Source organism: Lissotriton vulgaris, chromosome 7 (genome assembly GCF_964263255.1).
Source record: "Lissotriton vulgaris chromosome 7, aLisVul1.2, whole genome shotgun sequence".
In the NCBI taxonomy this organism is placed as follows: domain Eukaryota; kingdom Metazoa; phylum Chordata; class Amphibia; order Caudata; family Salamandridae; genus Lissotriton; species Lissotriton vulgaris.
Genome location: NC_141695.1, coordinates 519,914,328 through 519,933,379, shown reverse-complemented (window position 1 = coordinate 519,933,379; position 19,052 = coordinate 519,914,328). Strand labels below are relative to the sequence as shown.

The 19,052-nt window shown below is 44.1% G+C and overlaps 1 protein-coding gene across 3 annotated transcripts in view; it reads right to left on the bottom strand.

Annotated features, from left to right (window-relative positions):
- Nucleotides 1-19,052, bottom strand: part of TBCD (tubulin folding cofactor D) — a 2,218,561-nt gene that overhangs the window by 1,744,632 nt on the left and 454,877 nt on the right. For all 3 annotated transcript variants that reach the window (XM_086930600.1, XM_086930601.1, XM_086930602.1), the window contains 2 exons: nucleotides 16,441-16,486; nucleotides 8,505-8,637 (listed from right to left, as the gene is read on the bottom strand). In XM_086930600.1, coding sequence (XP_086786726.1) covers nucleotides 8,505-8,637; nucleotides 16,441-16,486 — 179 coding nt within the window. The remainder of the gene's footprint in view (nucleotides 1-8,504; nucleotides 8,638-16,440; nucleotides 16,487-19,052) is intronic.

The window sequence follows — 19,052 nt, the reverse complement described above, 5'->3', positions numbered from 1 at the left end:
CTCCCATGTGGCATCCCCATCCAAGGAGAGACGCATCCGTCCCCACTGTGTGCTCCGGTTGGGTAAGGGTGAGGGATCTGCCACTGACCCAATCGCGATTCGTAAGCCACCACTGCAACTGTCGTGCAGGTCTCTCCGAGATCCGGGCACGATCGGACAAGTTGCCCTGCTGCTGTGCCCACTGGAACTTCAGGTCCCACGCAGAGCCAGCATATGCCATCTGGCATGTGTCACCAGCAGGATATAGGAGGCCATCAGGCCCAGAAGCTGGAGGGTCAGCCTGACAGAAACCCAGGATAGAGGCTGAAAGAGCAGAATCATAGCCTGAATATCCTGGACTCGCTGCTCGGGAGGATAAACCCGAAACAGCATTGAATCCAGAACCGCTCCGATGAAGGGGAGCTTCTGAGAGGGACTCAGGTGCAACTTCGGCACATTGATGGAGAACCCCAGCATGTGCAAGAGGTCGTCCGTAGTCTGGATATGGGTGACGACTGCATGTGGAGAGCCCGCCTTCAACAGCCAGTCGTCGAGGTAGGGGAAAACTGACACCCCAGACCTGCGCAGATGAGCTTCGACCACCACCATCACCTTTGTGTACACCCGAGGGGCACTGGTAAGGCTGAAGGGGAGCACGGCAAACTGAAAATGCTCCTGGCCTACCGTGAACCGCAGGTAGCGCCGGAGGGCCGGCAGGACGGGGATGTGAAAATATGCGTCCTGCAAATCCAACACCACCATCCAGTCTCCAGTGTCTAGGGTAGCCAGGACCTGAGCCAGAGTCAGCAACTTGAACTTCTCCTTCCGGAGGAAGCAATTGATGTCCCGGAGGGGTAAGATGGGGCGCAGAAAGTAGTGGGAATAACAGCCACTCCCCACTTCCTGACTGGGAAAGCGCTGTATGGCCCCCTTTACCAGAAGGTCCGAGACTTCCTGACGGAGATGAGTCAAATGATCCCCCGACATGCGGTGGTACCGAGGTGGCATGGCCGGAGGGGAGGACAGAAAGGAGAGTGCGTTACCTTGGCTGATTATCTGCAGCACCCACTCGTCTGATGTAATTTCGCGCTAGTGGGGGAGGTGGTGGCGGATCCGCCACCCATGGGTGGGTGGTGCTCCCTGAAGCTCGGATTACGAAGGCTTAGAGGCGGAAGCAGCGGGGGTGGAAGTGGACTGACCCGCACGCTGGTTACCAGACCCGCCCCTGCGGAATCCACGGCCGCGCTGAGGCTGGTTCTGCACAGGCTTGCTGGAAGAGCGTGCCTGGGTGCCCATGCCCTGGCCACGAAAGGAATGAAACCGAGGCGTGGCAGGGGTCTTCATAGAAAGACACAAAAACGTATCCGTGGCAAGAGAGTCTTTAAAGCGCTCCAGGGCACTGTCGGCCTTATCGCCAAAGAGGCGGGAGCCTTCAAATGGCATGGTAATGAGCGAGCTCTGGACATCGGGTGAGAATCCAGTGGAACGTAACCAGGCGCGGCTCCGCAACGCCACAGTCGTGGAAATTGCCCTGTCCAAAGAATTGGCGGTGTTCAGACCACACCTGATGGCAAACATCGCCGCATCCTTGCCTTCCGCAATCTCTTGTGAAAGGACAGCCTGGACCTCCTCAGAACTCGGAGGCAAGACCTCAGCTACTGAATCCCACACTGTGTGGGAGTAACAGTCCAGTAAGCAGGCGGTGTTAACCGACCACAACCCCAAGCTGGCTGAGGAGAACAATCTCTTGCCAAATTGGTCTAGCCTTTTAGAATCCTTGTCCGGCGGAGCCGTGGGAAAGGCACTCTGCGGCGTTGAGGCCTGGATGACCAGGCTCTCAGGCGTGGGGTGCATGGTCAAACAGGCAGGGTCACCAGGCGCCGAGCGATGACATCTGGTGACGTTTTTATCCACCAGCGCCCCGAGGGTGGTCGCAACCAAGTGCCCAAGAGGACTTCCCTGAGAGCCTCATTGAAAGGGAGCAACGGCTCAGACAACGTAGACACATTGTCTTGATCACCTCTGTAAGGAGGTTGGTCTTAAGGGCCAACATAGGGAGGTTGAGATGGGCAGCCTCCGCAGCCAGACGCAGCACCATGGTATAGGAAGCACCCACCTCCATAGTAGGCGGAGGAGAGGCACACCCCGGGTCTGCACACATCAAGCTCGCCCGCATCTTCTATTATGTCCACCCAATCCTGCTCGGAGTCACACTGCCGGGCAAGGGCGTTCTCGGAGCCGTCCCAGTCCTTGTCCGGCTCCGGAGTAGAGGGAGCCGGCTGCGGCGGCAGGGCCAGAGCCAGAGAGGGGGCAAGCGGCGTCGGGAACGGCGCCGAAAACGACGCTGGTCAGTGCTGAGCCGGAGCCTTATCCCAATGCGGATTATAGGTTGGAACGAAAAGGTCCGAGAACCGGGGCAGGGGTGGGATAAACGGTACCCAGTGCGGCACCTGTGGCGGAGCCAAGGGCGGCACCGGGGCTGGAGGCAAGGCTGGCACCGGGGCCGGAACCAGCAGCGCTGCACCTTGTGGCACGGGAGCTGGTGGCGCTGGATCCTATGGCGGTGGGGCTGGCGCCAGTGGCGGAGCCGCCGGGCCCACAGGGTCTGGACACGGGACCACGGTGCCCGAAGGCGCGCCGGCAGGAGCATGGGCCTAAAAAGGCGGTCCATGGCAGCAAGACACTCTTGCATCTGTTGGGGAGTCGCCGACGGACCCGGGTATAGCGGGTAGGCCGCGGGACTCCCTGGCTCCAGAGGAACCCTCGTCCGCCTCCGTGGAGCGAAGGGGGGATGTCAGAGAGCAAACACGCTTCTTAGACTTCTTGAATCTGAAGGCGAAGACTTAAGAGTCCGAGGAGCGATGGCTCCGATCCTACGAGTGGTCCCTAGATCTAGAGCGGCGGTGAGAGGAGTGCAGGACTTCCAGCAACTTCCGGCACCGCTCCCACAAGGCCTTCTGGGCCATGGCTCAACAGTCTCGACAGACCCGTGAGTCATGATCGGTCTCCAGGCAGTATAGGCATACATTGTGGGGGTCCGCCACCGACATGATATGGCGGCACAACCCACAAGACTTAAATCCGGGCATCCCTACATGCACCAGGGGGGAATCAAAAAGTAATCAAAAAATGATTGAGTAACGTGCTCAATCCGGATCTGTGCTTTCGGCGTGGAAAAAGAAAGAACTGACGTCAGCGCGCATGGGTGGCGCCTAAGTAGTCTCCCTGATGTCATCTCGGTGCTCACGATGCCAGTGACGGCCACGGAGCCGCACAACGCCACCTACCGACACGCAGGGGTACTGGAGAATATTCTAAGGTAAGGAATCCATCACTAACGTGTCTCTTTCAGATACCAGCCCCAGTGCAGAGAAGCATGCCTTTCGACTAGAAGGCAAGCTTCCCACAAAGGTTCCAAAAAACAGGAATAATCTTTACAGACTTTCTGGGTTTCTTGCTGAATCTCTAGAAGAAATATTTATTTTCTCAAAAACATGGTTGGATTGAAAATGGATGATGCTTTCTGAATACAAGTATAGAATGATCCTTTACCCAAGATGGAAAGTCTTTAGTATGCCACAGGAGTGCCCGTCACTGAGATCTGGTAATGCTTATGGCAGTTTCAGATGTCCAGTAAGATTTTAATGCAGTGTTTCTTTCTACACAAAGTCATACTTACATTTTGGAGAGATAGAGTTCTCACTAGATGAGAAATAGTATCCTTTGGACTTTTTTTAGGTCTCACCTACGCAGCGCGCATGCGCTGCATAGGAGAGAGATCTGTAGCCATCGCCACAGCTTTGGGGGCAAAAACGTGCACGCGTTGCATTGCTTGCAATGCAACGCGTGCACATCTTGGTGATTTCCTTGCGGGAGCGCGCAGAACCAAATGGTCGCACGCTCCCGCAAGGGAATCGCGCAGGCCCCCCCCCCTTCTGCCTCGCGAGGTGCACACTTTTTTTATGATCGCTTTCACGGCCCCGCTGCTTTACTGCCACACGGCCAATGCTTGTTTTTCAAGTCGATAGCCGATATGACCAACTAACGAGATCGGTTTGACTTCTCCGTTCCTTTTTCCTTCCTCCCTCCCATTGATTGGAGCCTGCCGAGCACCCAAGCCAGCATCCAGCGGTGGCACGCCACAGTGCACGCGCGCCTCAGCTATATGGTTTTCAAGAGTGAGCCCCAGCACCAGCGCTCACTCAGGAACCGTGAGGCCAGGGTAAAGGTAAGAGCGTTGTTTTCTCTCTTCCTTCACGAGGGTGAACACTGGGCCACATACTTGTTCTTTTTAAAGAATGCAGTGCATGCCAGTTTATTAAATCCCCTTAATTTTATTTGCAAACTCTGAGTTTTAAATGGCGATTTTAATCAATCTGACATGACGCCTTGTAACGTATAACTTTAACGGGCTTCTGTGATCCGCGTATCTTTAAACAGAGATAAGACGGACTGCCGCATTCTCAAACACTGCGTTTTCCAGGCCTTTCCCCGATGGGTAGCCGTGAGGTAGCAGCCAGGCACCTGATTAACATTATTTGACTGGCGAGTAACGTCACTTTGGTGGTTGTAGCCCATTTATCTTGAAATTTACCTAGTCATGGACACTCCCTGGACAGGTCTGTGGGGCGTGTAGAGACAGATGTAACCTTGATGAGATCGCCAAACTACAGTATCTATATGCCATTTGTACGGGAATATGGTGCAACCCTTTTTTTAATTCTCCATGCACATAATGCAGGACACAGCGGCCAACAATGGCTAGGCATCCAATGTGCTCACGTGCACATCTCCTGGTTTCTTGCAACAATTAGACCACAGCATGCTCGCTGCACACCCAGGGCCGTTCTAAGATTGAATGCTCCCTCCGTTTGGGAGCATCCACCTCTTTGTGATTAATACGATATTCTCCCACACTCTGCCTTGTCTCCCTGTTTCAGAATTGTTTGGATTTGTTCCCCACTGCGAGAGATTGACCCAACCTCGACAGAAGACACTTACTATGTTGTAAGTAGTAACAATAGCTAGACCATTAAGTTAGGCTCTGCATTGCCATGTGTTTAGGTCGGAGAATAGGTGAGATAGGGGCTCTTCTTGCTCCCCTCCCTTTTTAGGTCTCAGCGAGACCTTAAGTAATCTGTATATGTTGGCAAGCAGCCGGTAGTTTCTCCTGCTGCTTGCCATTGGCTTAGTGTTGTAATTGCATTTCTTACTTATGTTTTCAGTGGCTGTTCTGACTTCTATGTAGTCCGGAAGCAGCGGCCACCAACTACAATTTTAGTCTGCACTGTTCTGACTTTTTGTTTGTCTTGCGCATTGCTGCCTGACCTAAACATGGCAGGGGCGCATGCGCAAGGAGCCGGTGTGTGTGAGGGGTAGGTAGCGCACGCTACTTATTTATTTTTATTCCCCACCCGCTCACCCTCCCTTCCGCTAGCATGCCGGCCGCGGATGTATGCTACGGGGAGTAATATGACAGCAGGGCAAATTCAGCATCAGCATACGTCCATGGGGATCCGGCCCAGATATTGGTACTAGAACCAGTTTCCGGCGAGTTTCCACTACTTTCCAGCACTGGTTACCACCCTCCTGTTGGTGTCGAATGTGTGGCTCGGGGAAGGAGAGAAACAGCAAGCGCCATGCATGGTGAAACTTTCAGAAGATTCCCAAACAGGCTGCTTAAGTGAACACGCCATGATGTATCTGAAGTTCATGTGTAGACAAGTTCCTCCACGACCACAATCGGTAAGAGTGTTGCATATCACTGGAACTATCTGGAAAGTTCATTTAACTGGCAAGTGTCGCTTTAACCATTTCAGTTTCGGAGGCATTCCTTTGTTGTCAGCGTTGGAACTTCTCTCTGTAGAAAATATAAAATAAATCTCTCGAGTGCATGTAAAACCCCCTTCGTGCACAGGAGCTGTGCTGTGAAGGTGTGCGTGTGTGTGTGTGTGTGTGTGTGCAGCAGTGGTGGTGGTGTGCACACGTGCCTACCTCTCCCTCTGTATACGCCCTCAGGTGTGTGTATTTCTCTGCATGTTTCTGTCTGGGTGTGTGCGTGCATGTTTCCAGGTGTGTTTTGTGTGCACCAATGTATAAATATGTTTAGTGTGCCCTAACTGCGTGTGTGCATGTGTCTGCTTGTGAGCTGTCATTCGTCTTCTGGGTGTTTGTGTGTCTTTGTGTGCTCGTGGGTCCGTCAGTGTGTGCATGCATGTGTGCGTACGTGCGTGCGTTCGTGCCTGTGCCCGCACACATTCCTGTCTCTGAACCAGGAAGCAGCATTTCATCTCTCAGCAGCCAGTAGAAACAGACGTTCATGGGGCACAGCTCGCAGCGCCAGGTACATGCCCCCGCCCAGTAAGTACACAGACACCTCTGGTGCCAGCAGCTGCAGGGGAGTGCCCAGGTCACGTGCTGCAGACATACAGATGCCTGGGCTCACAATACAGCCAACCCTACGACGGTGCCAGGGACTTTTTGCACGAGAAGCCACCAGTGCACGGCGGTGGCACACGCACTGCTGCTGAATGGTGCTAAACCTGGGCAGAAAGGGTCTCCTCAGAGAGGCCCCCATCTCACTGCATGTGCTTGAGGGCACGTCAGATGAGTCTGTGCTGTGCACCTTGAAGCACAGAGCACACAGGGGACACCGCTGGTCTGGAAACACCAGTGCAATACCGTTCCAGTATCGTGAGCAGGAGTTTCAAAAAGTCTCTCACTGGACCTACACCCATTACACCTCCAAGAGAGTCTCAATGCTGCAACCTCTGCTGAGTATCACACCCTGGACATTCTGTCAGGTTTTCCGGGACTGAGTACTGCCGGTTTCTCTGCCGCTCGAGTTGTATGGTGGCTTATCGTTACATGACCAGTCTGGCTTGTTCTGAATATATTCCTGTGCAACCGTTTTGTCCTGAAGATGGTCCTAAGGATCGTTTAGACCAACGAGGACCGAAACGACGACACATAACGCCTTTTTTGCATAAACCTTCAAATTTATTTTGAATATAATTTGTGAATTTTATTGTGTTAATTCACTTGAATGTAGTTGTATGATTTGTCCACATTGTATGCGAAAAGTGTTTTCTATACTACCACTGTAGCTACTGTGATTATTTTGGTAGTATTTTTGTTGCCAGACTTTTATCTTTGAGAAAAGCTACCTATGTATTGAGAATTAAAGAATGTATATATTTTTGATACAATTAAAGTGTTTTCATTGAATCCCCAGGGTTACAATAATTAGGTGTTCATGTTTGTGACACAAATAACAGTGAATTAATATTTAAATGGTTCCTTCCTGGGCATTTTGCTTCTATTGTTTATGATACCCAGTCCCGGAGGGATTATTGGGTGGCTCTGTTCTATTGTGAGTATCACACCCAAGCACCGCCGTGACTCGGTACATAACCAGTGCGTCACTCCGGCTGAATGTCTAAGAGGGTCTCACTGGTGCAACCTGTGTTAAGCACACATTCTCCATGTGTTTACATCTAGTATTTATAGGTACTGATGTGTGTTTTCAGTATTGTACGTTATGAACTCCTTTTGTGAAAAAAACAATAACATTTTAATAAGTATCTGACATGATTTTAACATGCCTCTTGTTTATTACGCTGTGTGCTTTTAACATTGGTTGCGCATGGGAAGGGTGGGGGCACTGGGTTACGTCGGTGGTGGAAAAATACCAGGAAAAAAACAAGTATTTGCATTACAATAGGTCTCGCATTACTGAATGTTTGAGCTATTGGTGTTGCATTATTATTAGCAATACCAACAGCTCAAACTTTAATAATGCGAGACCTATTGCATTGCAAATGCTTGTTCTCAAATGTGGCTGATATGGACACCTCACATGCACTTCTTTTGAAGGTCATTAGTAAACGTTTTCTTGGGATAAAACATCCTGCAACTTCTTAAGACTTCTGCTTTCTGGCCGCCTGTGGGCAGGAAGCCAAAGAAGAAGTGAATGACAAGAATCAGATGGTGAGGGGAGTAGGAGACTAGAATATCTGTCAGGCGGTCCACTAGCGATCCACACAGGAGCAGGCCTAGAGAGGAAGATCAACTAGAAAAGCAATCAGAGGAGAAGGGCTCACAAGGAAAACATGTTTATAAATACATTTACTCATCAGCATAGTATGTAAAATACCATCGGCAGTTGTTTTAAATTAATATTATTTGAAACCAAACCTTTCCAAATAAGCCAGGGCTATTCCGAGGACTCCATAGCCCATGAGATGCAGAGAAATCTGAAGATGCCCTTGTGAGGTAGCAGTCAGAGTCTATCTACTTACCTGAGGTCAACATAAAGCTCCAGACAATCAGGTGGAATGGTTATGGAATTAAATATGTTACTGTTCTTAGAATAGAATAAATGAACCAAGCATTCTCGGCCTAACAAATGGGTTTAAATCAAAACATGTGAATCTTTGAAAGATTCACTGCAGGAGAGTGATGCATTGCCACAGTAAATCACTTTTCAAACTAATAATGTAACTAGTACAAGCTCTGATCCTTACCTCCAATGTGCCACTTTGGTTTTCAAAAATGTGAGTCCAAGGCGTTGAACAAGTTTCACCCCAAGTTTGCGAAGAATTGTGTGGTTACTTTCAGAAAGCTTACAATTATCAAGGCATGCTAATACAGTGGAAGCTGCAGAAAAAAAGAACAGTTATAAATCTTCTTGAAATGGATAAAAAAATATTTTTGTGTCTTCAGATTTGAAATCACAGAAGCATCCAATAGCTAATACTGATTACTTCTATGTTTGAAAAAGTAGTTTCACAGAACACAAATCCAATTCTGTGCGCCAGTGTGTCAAGGGGTGGGAACAGGAGAACCATACTGCTGGCACATTATTGATCACTTTGCTTATATAGGTTAGAAAAAGAAAGGAAGTTCTATTATGGAACAAATGGAGTATATGCTGGAAGAAGAGCAAATTATCAAAGAGGATAACATTAAAGACTCAAATTACTAACTAGTCTTGTGCACCTTAGCAAGATTTACATGCGCGGTCTTATATTTTTTGGTAGATTGACAACAGAAAAAGAGGCTGGACATTTACTATTCGGTTTACCCGTTTACTCTCTGTGAACTCTTTATTGAAATATATGTTTGTAGTACTAAATACAAAAAGGACGCCCATAATTACTATGGGTGTTTTTGGGTACAATTAGTTTTAAACCTAAGAACGGTTTTGAGGTTACTCTACCTTGCGCATGCTCTTGGTAAAGCCACATGTACCATAAAATCCTCTTTGGTATCTTCAATGTAAAGTAAATATATGGACATTCCACTAAAAAAAGAGATTACGCTCAAGAAGGTACTGTTTCTTCTGCAATACTGTTGGAACCAAATCTTCATAGCAAGTGCAAGAGCATTTGCAGCTGTAGAATAAGTGGCATGTTTGTCACTTGCTCTCCCCGATAAATAGCTCATATTCAAAGATTTTGAGAGAACTCTGGAACCCTGGCTCGTGCCACCCTAGACAGTGGCTTCAAAGTAGTGTTATTATTGTAGGCAACATTAATTAGAGGGCTACAGATAGGTTAATAATTGGAGATTGAAATGTGATACATCAAGATTGCAGAAGCTCTTTGCAATGCAGGAGGAAGCTCCCAAATTTCCTGAACTCAATCTAAGTTAATTGCAAGATTTACTGTCTTCCTTACATATTTTATTTATTTTTTGGCATATGTTATCAGTACAGAACAGGGAAATCAAGTTTGGCACAATACACCAATGTCCCAGTTCCATAGTTGTGTTAAGAGTTTAGTGCCACAGTAACTTGTTATTGGCCATGGATGTAAGCAACATTACAACTGCAAAATGTTAATTAAATGCCCACACATTGTTGACCTGAGCCAAACGTTAAGATTCATGATGGGAGTGCAGGCAATTAACAGGTTACCTTTCTCATACTTTTTGCCACTACTGAGCACCAGGAGGTTACCATCTTCAGCCATACATTTCCGTGAATGACTGAAATGTAGATTTACTGAAATAAAACCTGCGACATCTTTTCGTCAATATCCTGAAATAATTGTACCTTTAGTTTTTCAGGAGCCACAGTACCTTGAACTCCAGATTTAAAAAATGTGGGTTGAAATCTACTGCAAACAAAGTAGTGCCAAGTGCTTTGGCAAAGCCTGTAACAGGTAAATTCAGTTGGCTAATTTCTTACTTTGATGCCGTTCAGTGAAAGTACTCAGAATTATATTTCCAACAGTACGCTGTTCTGCAGCTTATCTAAACGGTAAATATCTAAACGAAACCAAACATACAAAAGATAATTTTTAAAAAGCACACAAAAAGGCAATATTGTGATGGATCTACAAACTACACTAAAGTTACAATGGCCTCAGGGAAACATCATTACTGATGATGGACGAGAAAGCCTCACCCACAGTTTTGTGGCATGCTTCTTCATAAGCTTTCTCATCCCAACCTGATGATGTAGCACTATCATGGTAGCCTCACCAACAGTGCGAAGATGTTCAAAATAAGTGATGCTGGATAAACACAGGATTTACGGTCCTATTAAAACTACCTGGGCGTAAACTCAATGAAATTGCCTATATTCAAAGGTACACAGGAAAAAGTGTAAAAAAATAAAGAAAATCAGGTGTAACTTGAGAAATTATACCGGAGTCTTCCTATCAGGTGCCAAACATGTTTAAGCCAATACATTAGTCCATACCGGCTCTCAGGCCTTCACCCAGGTGGATGGGAGCACTATTGTATATGCCATGTGTATGCAAGTGCAAAAGGTAAGAATAAATATTACCTTTGACCTAAGAGTCTGTCTTACCATCTATAGGGATAGAAAGGTGGGATAATAAACACAGTGAACCAAAATAATTTCTCTATTCACAGGTCCAAGTATAATAATGGTGTAGTCACCAGACCCTTGAACAATAAAAAACAATTGGCGAAGCAATGGCAAGTACACTCCAACACACAGCAATAGTGAAAAAACCACGATAACCCTTGCACACATTTCCTACTTATAACAGTGGGTGGAACAAAACATTGGAAGGTGTTTCTTAATTGTTTAGCTAAAACAATTCTTGTAAATCACTAGATCTCTTTGTAGGGCTACTCGAATCATATTATAACACCTAGAGAGGTCAAACTTATTTTCATTTCCATGTTAGTAGCCAGATTCATAATCACTAATTGCTGGAATTATCAATGCATCCCCTTGTTTTCGGATTGGCTAAATACATTAATTAACCTCTAAATGCAAAGAATACCTCTTCACCACTTCTGTCGGAGTCTTATTGAAAACTGATTAATTAAGGTGACATTTTCATTGATTCTTAGACATGTTATATGAATATATTTTTGTAATCAGTTTTATCTTATGTAATAAAATCTAAGAAATCATATTTTATGTGTCACAAGTTAATGTATATCAAGTGAAATATTCTGCTATGTGCTGTTAAGATTGGAAATGGTTGACTTCTGTGGTATTTATAATAAAATTCCTGGATTATAATAAACATGAATAAATAAAAATCTTACAATAAGAATTATGGCTGGTGCTCTACATCCTGAGTACCAGAAAAGGACTCAAGAGAAATTCAGAACTGTTGAGTATTTGAGACTCATAAAAATTCAGACTATTGAGAAATCTGCCTGGGACTGTTTTCATGGAAAAATGAAGCCTCCGCGTAGCCCTCCTCCTGAAATGATAGGTAGCACCTTTTCAAATTCAAATCCCTTGATAGAGAGCATACAACAACTGTCTTGGTGCCAATAATGCAAGAACTGGCTTGACACCAGAAAAATTCACAGTGTGAACATGATACCCCATAACCTTGCTGCTACTGGTTTGCACTACACACAAGATATATTTGATTCGGTAGACACAGGCATCACATCAGCTGTGTGACATGCACATGGTATTGTGGCATTCATACATCTGGGTAATGCTTACGATGGGATTATAAAAAGGTAGATAATTAGAGGGATAGGTCTTATGTTGGAAGAAGCAGTAGTTAGAGTTACATCTGGAAACAAAGTGGGTCGTGTGTTTGACTTTCTTCAATTGAAGCCTGTTGTGCGGTTACATAGGCCTTGGGCACAAAGACATCCATTTTACATGTTCACGTTTACAGTTGACATCCTATTTAAATTATGACTTAACACACATTTGCTTGTGTGCCCATATGTAATAATGCTCTCAGAAAATGGTTTGCTTACTACACTTCTTCATAGGCACATTACCAGGCCTAGGAACGTTCTATACAAGGACTAAGTTCACTGCGCAAAATGTCATTGTTTGCTGTCGTCCATTTGGTGACAGCTCCAAGTGGGAAGAATCAACAATGACATTTAGATCAGAACTCTGATAAAGAGAGAATGGTTGAAGTTTATTATATAAACTGTACCCAGCCTTTCTTTAGACAGAGGAGCATTAGGATTGTCGAGGTCGCCGCATGCCGGAATTCTAGCTCATCCTGAGGAGAGGGGCCTGCTCTACACCAAGACTGGCTCCCAGATGACACATACCTGCAGGTAAATGGGATGTTAGACCATTTTAAGGTATTCTGGCAAACTAGCACATCCTATGCTGAATTCAGGTTTTAGAGAATACAAAAACTCCCATAAGCTGCGAGGAATTCTCCTCATTCTTCACGGAAAAATCTAAATTGCTTGAAGATGACCTCACAATTGCAGCAACTAACCTTAAGGTACTGCCTCCATCCAGTAACGAGTCCAATTTCTCACCAGAGAGCCTCCAAACTAAAAATAAAGCAAAATGGGACACATTTGAACTATACGACCAGGAAAAGATCGCCAGAACGCTGGCGGAACTTAGACCGAACAACCACTTTCAAGACCCATTACCAGGAAAGTGTGTAAGAGACATCAGCCACACTCTAGTTCCGATCTGGACCGAGATAATAAACGCCTCACTTGCACAAGGAACCCTCCCTGACTGTCTAAAAACAGGGCAGGTGATGCCCATCCTCAAAAAACCGACAGCTGTTGCTACAGACCCGAACAACTATCGACCAGTGACCAACATCCCTCTACTGGCTAAACTCATTGAGAAATGCGTGCAGGGCCAACTAAGTCAACACATCGCTAAATTCTCGCTACTGGATGATTGCCAATCAGGTTTCAGAACAGGGCACAGTACCGAAACTGCGATCCTACACATTGTCGATGACGCCCTACAAGCACTAGACCGAAATCAATCTTGCCTACTGATCCTCCTAGACCTATCATCAGCATTTGATACGGTAAAGCACGAAGTGCTTATGACCAGACTACAAGACAGGATGGGTTTGTCTGGAAACGTGCTGAAATGGTTCAATTCTTTCCTACAGAACAGGACTCAGCGATTCCTGGTTAACCAAGCAATCTCTTCCCCGAGCCCCAACGCAATAGGGGTCCCACAAGGCTCTACGCTATCCCCAGATCTATTCAACTTATATGTAGAACCTCTCACGGAGATCCTTCAAAAATCACAGGTATCCTATCATATGTATGCGGACGACACGCAATTATACATAAAGATCGCCTCCCTTGAGGACATTGACCTAATGAACAAGACACTAAAGAGTGCTTTGCGATGGTTAACAATGAACCATCTGAAACTAAACGCCCAGAAAACTGAATTCCTGCTAATCTCAACGACAAGGAGCCAATCTGAAGTTACAGAGTGGACTAAATTGGTGACAGCGCTAAACTGCACCCCGACCCTAGTTAACTCAGCCAAATCACTAGGAATTACACTCGACAAGAACCTCGACATGAAAAACCATATTAACTCAATGGCCAAGAGCGCCCGCTTCCACCTGAACTATTTAAGAAAACTGAAACCCTTTATCACTGAGACAGATCTAAAACTGGCTATCCAATCACTAGTCATCTCGAGGATCGAATACGGCTGCACCACATTAGCGGGCCTGCCAAAAACTTCCACAGCACCACTAAAAGCCTGCCTCAACGCAGCGGCGAGACTCATTACGGGAACGAAGACATTCGATCACATATCTCCTCACCTGAAAGCACTAAACTGGCTACCATACGAGGCCAGAATTCAAATGAAGATGGCCTGTATTACGCACAAAGCGGTTCACTACAACACACCTAGATACCTAGCCAAGAAACTTAAGATCTCAGGAGGTAACAGAACAACTAGAAGCGCAAAAGATTTGCTATTACGACCAGCCTTTTTCCACAAGAAAAAGACCTACAACCGAGCATTCTCTGGAGCTGCCCCCAGAATCTGGAACTCACTCCCTCCAAACATCAGGAAGATTCAAAATACAGTAACATTCAAACGAGAACTGAAGAGCCACTTGATGAGTAAATACCCTACTTAGAGAAACCCAAGGATCACTGGGATGATCAATTACGCTAACTGAGGGCCGCCCTCTTCATGGAAACTTGGGAAATCATCATCGAACAATGAACTGATGCCGTGCGCAAGCCGAGGCTTGACACATCACTGCTACCTCATATATGTGTGAACTTTTAACTATATCTCACAGTCATACTTTATAACTTCTATCTCACCTGATTTATTTATCCCTATATGTGGAACCTTAACTATATGTCACATTCATTATATATAACTTCTACCGCACTTGATTTATTTATACTTATTATCCTTGATATGCACTGGATCGCCTTTTAACCCTACCTCAACGAGCATGGTTTGTTACCATAACATTAGCCAAGCCCAGCTCGCCATATAATGCTAATTGCACAGCCATTATGAATATATATATTTAATCTCGTCCATACAGTATATTGCCTTCTACCTCACTATTCTCTTGTTGTTAGTATTGCTTTTATTATCTTTATATGTAATTCCTCCCTTGTTAAGCGCTCTGATACCCACGGGTCTTGTCCGCGCTATACAAAACACTATAAATAAATAAATAAATAAATAAATAAAATATGCTTTAGAGGATGGTACCGTTAAGGAGAAGTACAATTATATTTATGCATATAACCAACACAGTTGCACAGTGATTGAATTGTTAATTCTTTTCACAAAATTGCTTCAGTGTTAGAAATAGCAATTTGTGTACTTCTTGTGAATCTCTTTGGACATGCCTGAGTTTACAATGAAAAAGTACAACTGTTTCCACGATTTCCTTGTGGAATCAGGGTTGTCATGTTATGATGTTGCACATACCATCTGGTAACTTGTAGGGCTAAAGTGCCACATGGTGCATTGTGAGCTAGCCAGGATTTAGGTCAACATATTCTGAAGGAGTGCACGGACTCAGTAATGCATTCATTTTGACGTTTATGTTCCCCAAATGCACAGTCTTACTGAAATAGTAGGAACCGTACGACAGGTCTCTTTCCATAACAGGTGTGTTTTTTCTCTTTGATTGAGGTAGGGAATAGCAAGGGTGTTTTACTATCACACTTGAATTTGCTGCATTCCTTATACTTTGACTGAGTGCCGGGGGTTACTATTCTCCGGGGTGAAACAACAGACGTGAAATCCTTACTCACTATAGAAAGTTTTTGGATTAAAACTTTTCTTCAATAAGGAATTGAATGACAAAACTCTTTGGCTAAATAATGAAAAAAAGCAGATTGCGTCATTTATAGGTGAGCACACCACACGTGTTCGCCTACAAAATGATGCAGCAGCTTTTATTTTTGTTTATTCGCCAATCCAACTCAGATTGGCAAAGAAAATAAATGCACAAAAGCTTTTTTTTGGAATGCAGGTGGGAGAAGCAATATGGGGGAGGTGGGGTCTGAACCAACACCAACAGCTGTAAGCAACACAGGGGGTGTGGGTGAAGGTAAGCAACACAGAGGGGACGAGGACCACACAGGAGAGAAGAGAGCAATGTGGAGTACGGAGCACAGGAAAGAGCGACATGGAGCTAGAGGAGGATGGAGCACATAGTGAGAAAGCAACACGGCCAGGGAAGGACATGCACGAGGGCAAGAGCATCACACCTGGGCCTGTGAAGTTCCACACAGGCAAAAGTGAAGCACACGTAGGAGAGCGCTATAGAACACATACACTTTGATGGAGTTCTTTAACAAAAAGAAAAAAGTATTACCTGAAAAAGCAGGCAGTGCAAAGACAAAGTAATACATCAATGCTCCAGGGGAGGGAAACCCCAAGAAGAGGAAGGGAAACAACCATGCTAATGAGCAAGAAGTAGCAAATGAGAGTGACATGGAAGCCAACCAATCAAAAACAAAGGGCAGCCTCTAAGCTTGATGTAATCTAAAAATGTTTCTCAACAGACAGCACATGAACTGTCTTGTAGGCATGACCTAATAAAGGAATGTATTAGTAATCAGACTATTTAAAATCAATGTATTTTCCCATCAAGTTACAGACTTCTGATGAGAAACACGAAAAGTCAAAAATTCAATTAAGTAGAAAATGTTATACATGTTACTTGTTCTCATTAACAGCATTAATTCAAAATGCCATTCTTGCCTTACCATAGGGTAAACAATCTTCTCTTTTTCCATGTTTAAATAGCTGTGCCTGTAAAGGGAAAACACAGATTTTAAACAAAACACTAATAAAATGTAAGTTTCATGTTTTCTATTAATTATTTCAAAAGGACAAGTAGTTAGCATGGCAAACCATTTACTATGAATATGGGCACGAACCGCAATTATCATTAGCCTGTAAACAAAAAGAACAATGCTTTAATAGACACTTAAAATTGAGATCTAAGAAATAGATTCCTATACATAATCGTACCTTAACCTACAACCAACTTTATACAAGCTGGACAATCTGATTATCTTCCAATCACATGGAGAGATGTAAATAACATGTTATTATATATAAATAAAAGAAAAAATAAATGGGGAAATTTCAAACCCGGGCATTCTACTGCAACACAAGAAATCTTCTCTATCGAGTTATTTCTCCTAAATAGTTTCAACTTTAATATATATTTGTAAACAATGTTTATTAGGGTAAAACATTATGAACACAAAACCATGGGCTGTATAATTGTATAGGGCCACATCTGATCTGCCACCCATCCAACAGAGCACTGTCCAATTAGACACTATTCATTCCCAACAATACCAGTACTACACCAGGCATTGCTCCTTTTTATATGGAGATTAACAGGAACATTAGAGACAGCACAAGAAATAATACTTACAAAGGATCCAAGACAAAGTGCAACACAAACAAATGCCAAATAAGACATAAAAAGCAATTCACATACCTGAACATCAAACATGAATATATTTAAACCCCACAACATAATCCTATATACCACAGAATCAATATTTTCCTGAATATAACAACTTCATTCTTAGATAGTATTGTCAAATCCATCACTAGTTTTTTTATTTTATTTTTATATAAGAACAGCTTACTTCCAGTCATCTAAGCTCTCACAATCAGGTTTTTACTACAATGCTTTATATAGCATTTAGGACTACCCTGTGAGAAACCATTAACATGCTCAAAATATTAAACAAAATCAATTGATTGATTACTGCTAAATACAACTGATTCAAGATATTCACCCAGAATTGCACCAACTTATTAAAAGCATAGAGCAAGTGATCTAATACACCAACTGCATTCCCACAAGCCTAGCTTTTACTGTCCATGATTTTCACACCGACATATCCTTATAGGAGCACACTATAACCAACATTAAAACCTGTGCAGTAAGTTTGATTCGATTTAGATGTGTCAAGCAACTATTAGCCAAAGCTCACTCTAGTAGCTAAGCCAAATTTATTTTCAAAGCCCCAAGGACACGTCAATGTTCATCCACTGTCTAACGAAATCTTTAAAGTACGCTGAATTTGCCAAATAGTTCCATATTCGAGAAGGTATGCATTACCAATTACTTCAGCTGTGGGTATCTGTTAATTTCCAACGTATACATTTCAACTATAAAAATGTAAATAAAGTGATGCGATTGAAAACACCTCTGATCCTCTAAATGACAGACTTCTCCAATTTTGCCAAAACAACTTCATTTTCATTATTTTAATACCAGGATCTTCCTATCAGATTGCATCCAAAAAAGTTCCCTTTCCTTCAGAATGTGCCGATGTAGGAAGTACCTTTTTTCACCTCTACAATTGGGAATGCCCTTTGTCTCTGGCTCCCCATCACACAAATAAACTTCAAACTTTAAAAAATTCATTAATCTGGTTTAAGGCATCATAAAACACGACCAAATCTCTGGAACCTTCACAGGCTACTAGTTCAACAGTGCATGGACTTTAAGACCTTCAAGAAGCAGTGCTTTTTGTCATCGGTCATGATACTGCAGATTTGAAATGCTCTGTCAATTAATCCCCAATCCCTCAAACCATAGGACACGTTTTTTGGGCAAACGCTCTCAAAATCTGGAGACCTTGAGATGAGCGCTTCCTTTATAGCTCCATTGCTCCAAGAAGCCTTTTGTGTTAATGCATGGTTTATAAGTTCACTACCGCATTCGTATGATTAGAAGACAGTCTGGAAAGGTAAAGAGACAGGAAGGGGAAAGGAAGGGAATTACAGAGACAAACAATGGGAAATATCAGGGTTGACGAGAAAAGAGGGACATTAAAATGGCCAAAGAAGGAAATGTATGAAGACAAAATAAGGAGAGATGAAAAATCGGTGACCAGAAAAACAAAGAAGAAAGGATGGAACCAGGAAAGGATGAAAAAGCAGTAAAAGACATGCGTAGAAATGGAAATGTGGAAAGGCAAGAAATGGCGAGGAAGGAAAAAGAAGGTTGTGCAGAATGTCAATAAGGAGATGATCTAAAGTCAAAAAAGTAATTAATCACTGCCTCAACACTAATAACAATGAAGTTAGCTAAAGTATCTAGGAGCAGCTAAGTAATAGGACACACATGATTAGGCAATTCCATTTCTGCCATTATTCTGTGACCTATTTTACTGCATCATGTAGGCTGTTCTGGAGCTGAGCACTTTGTATTTACTGACTGTAATTAGGAAATGATCATAAGATAAGTGGCACCATGTAATACAAACCAAAGATGAGACATCCCAACAAAGCCACAGAATGGAACAATAAACAATTTCAAAGAAATGTGCTGAGTAGTACCGTA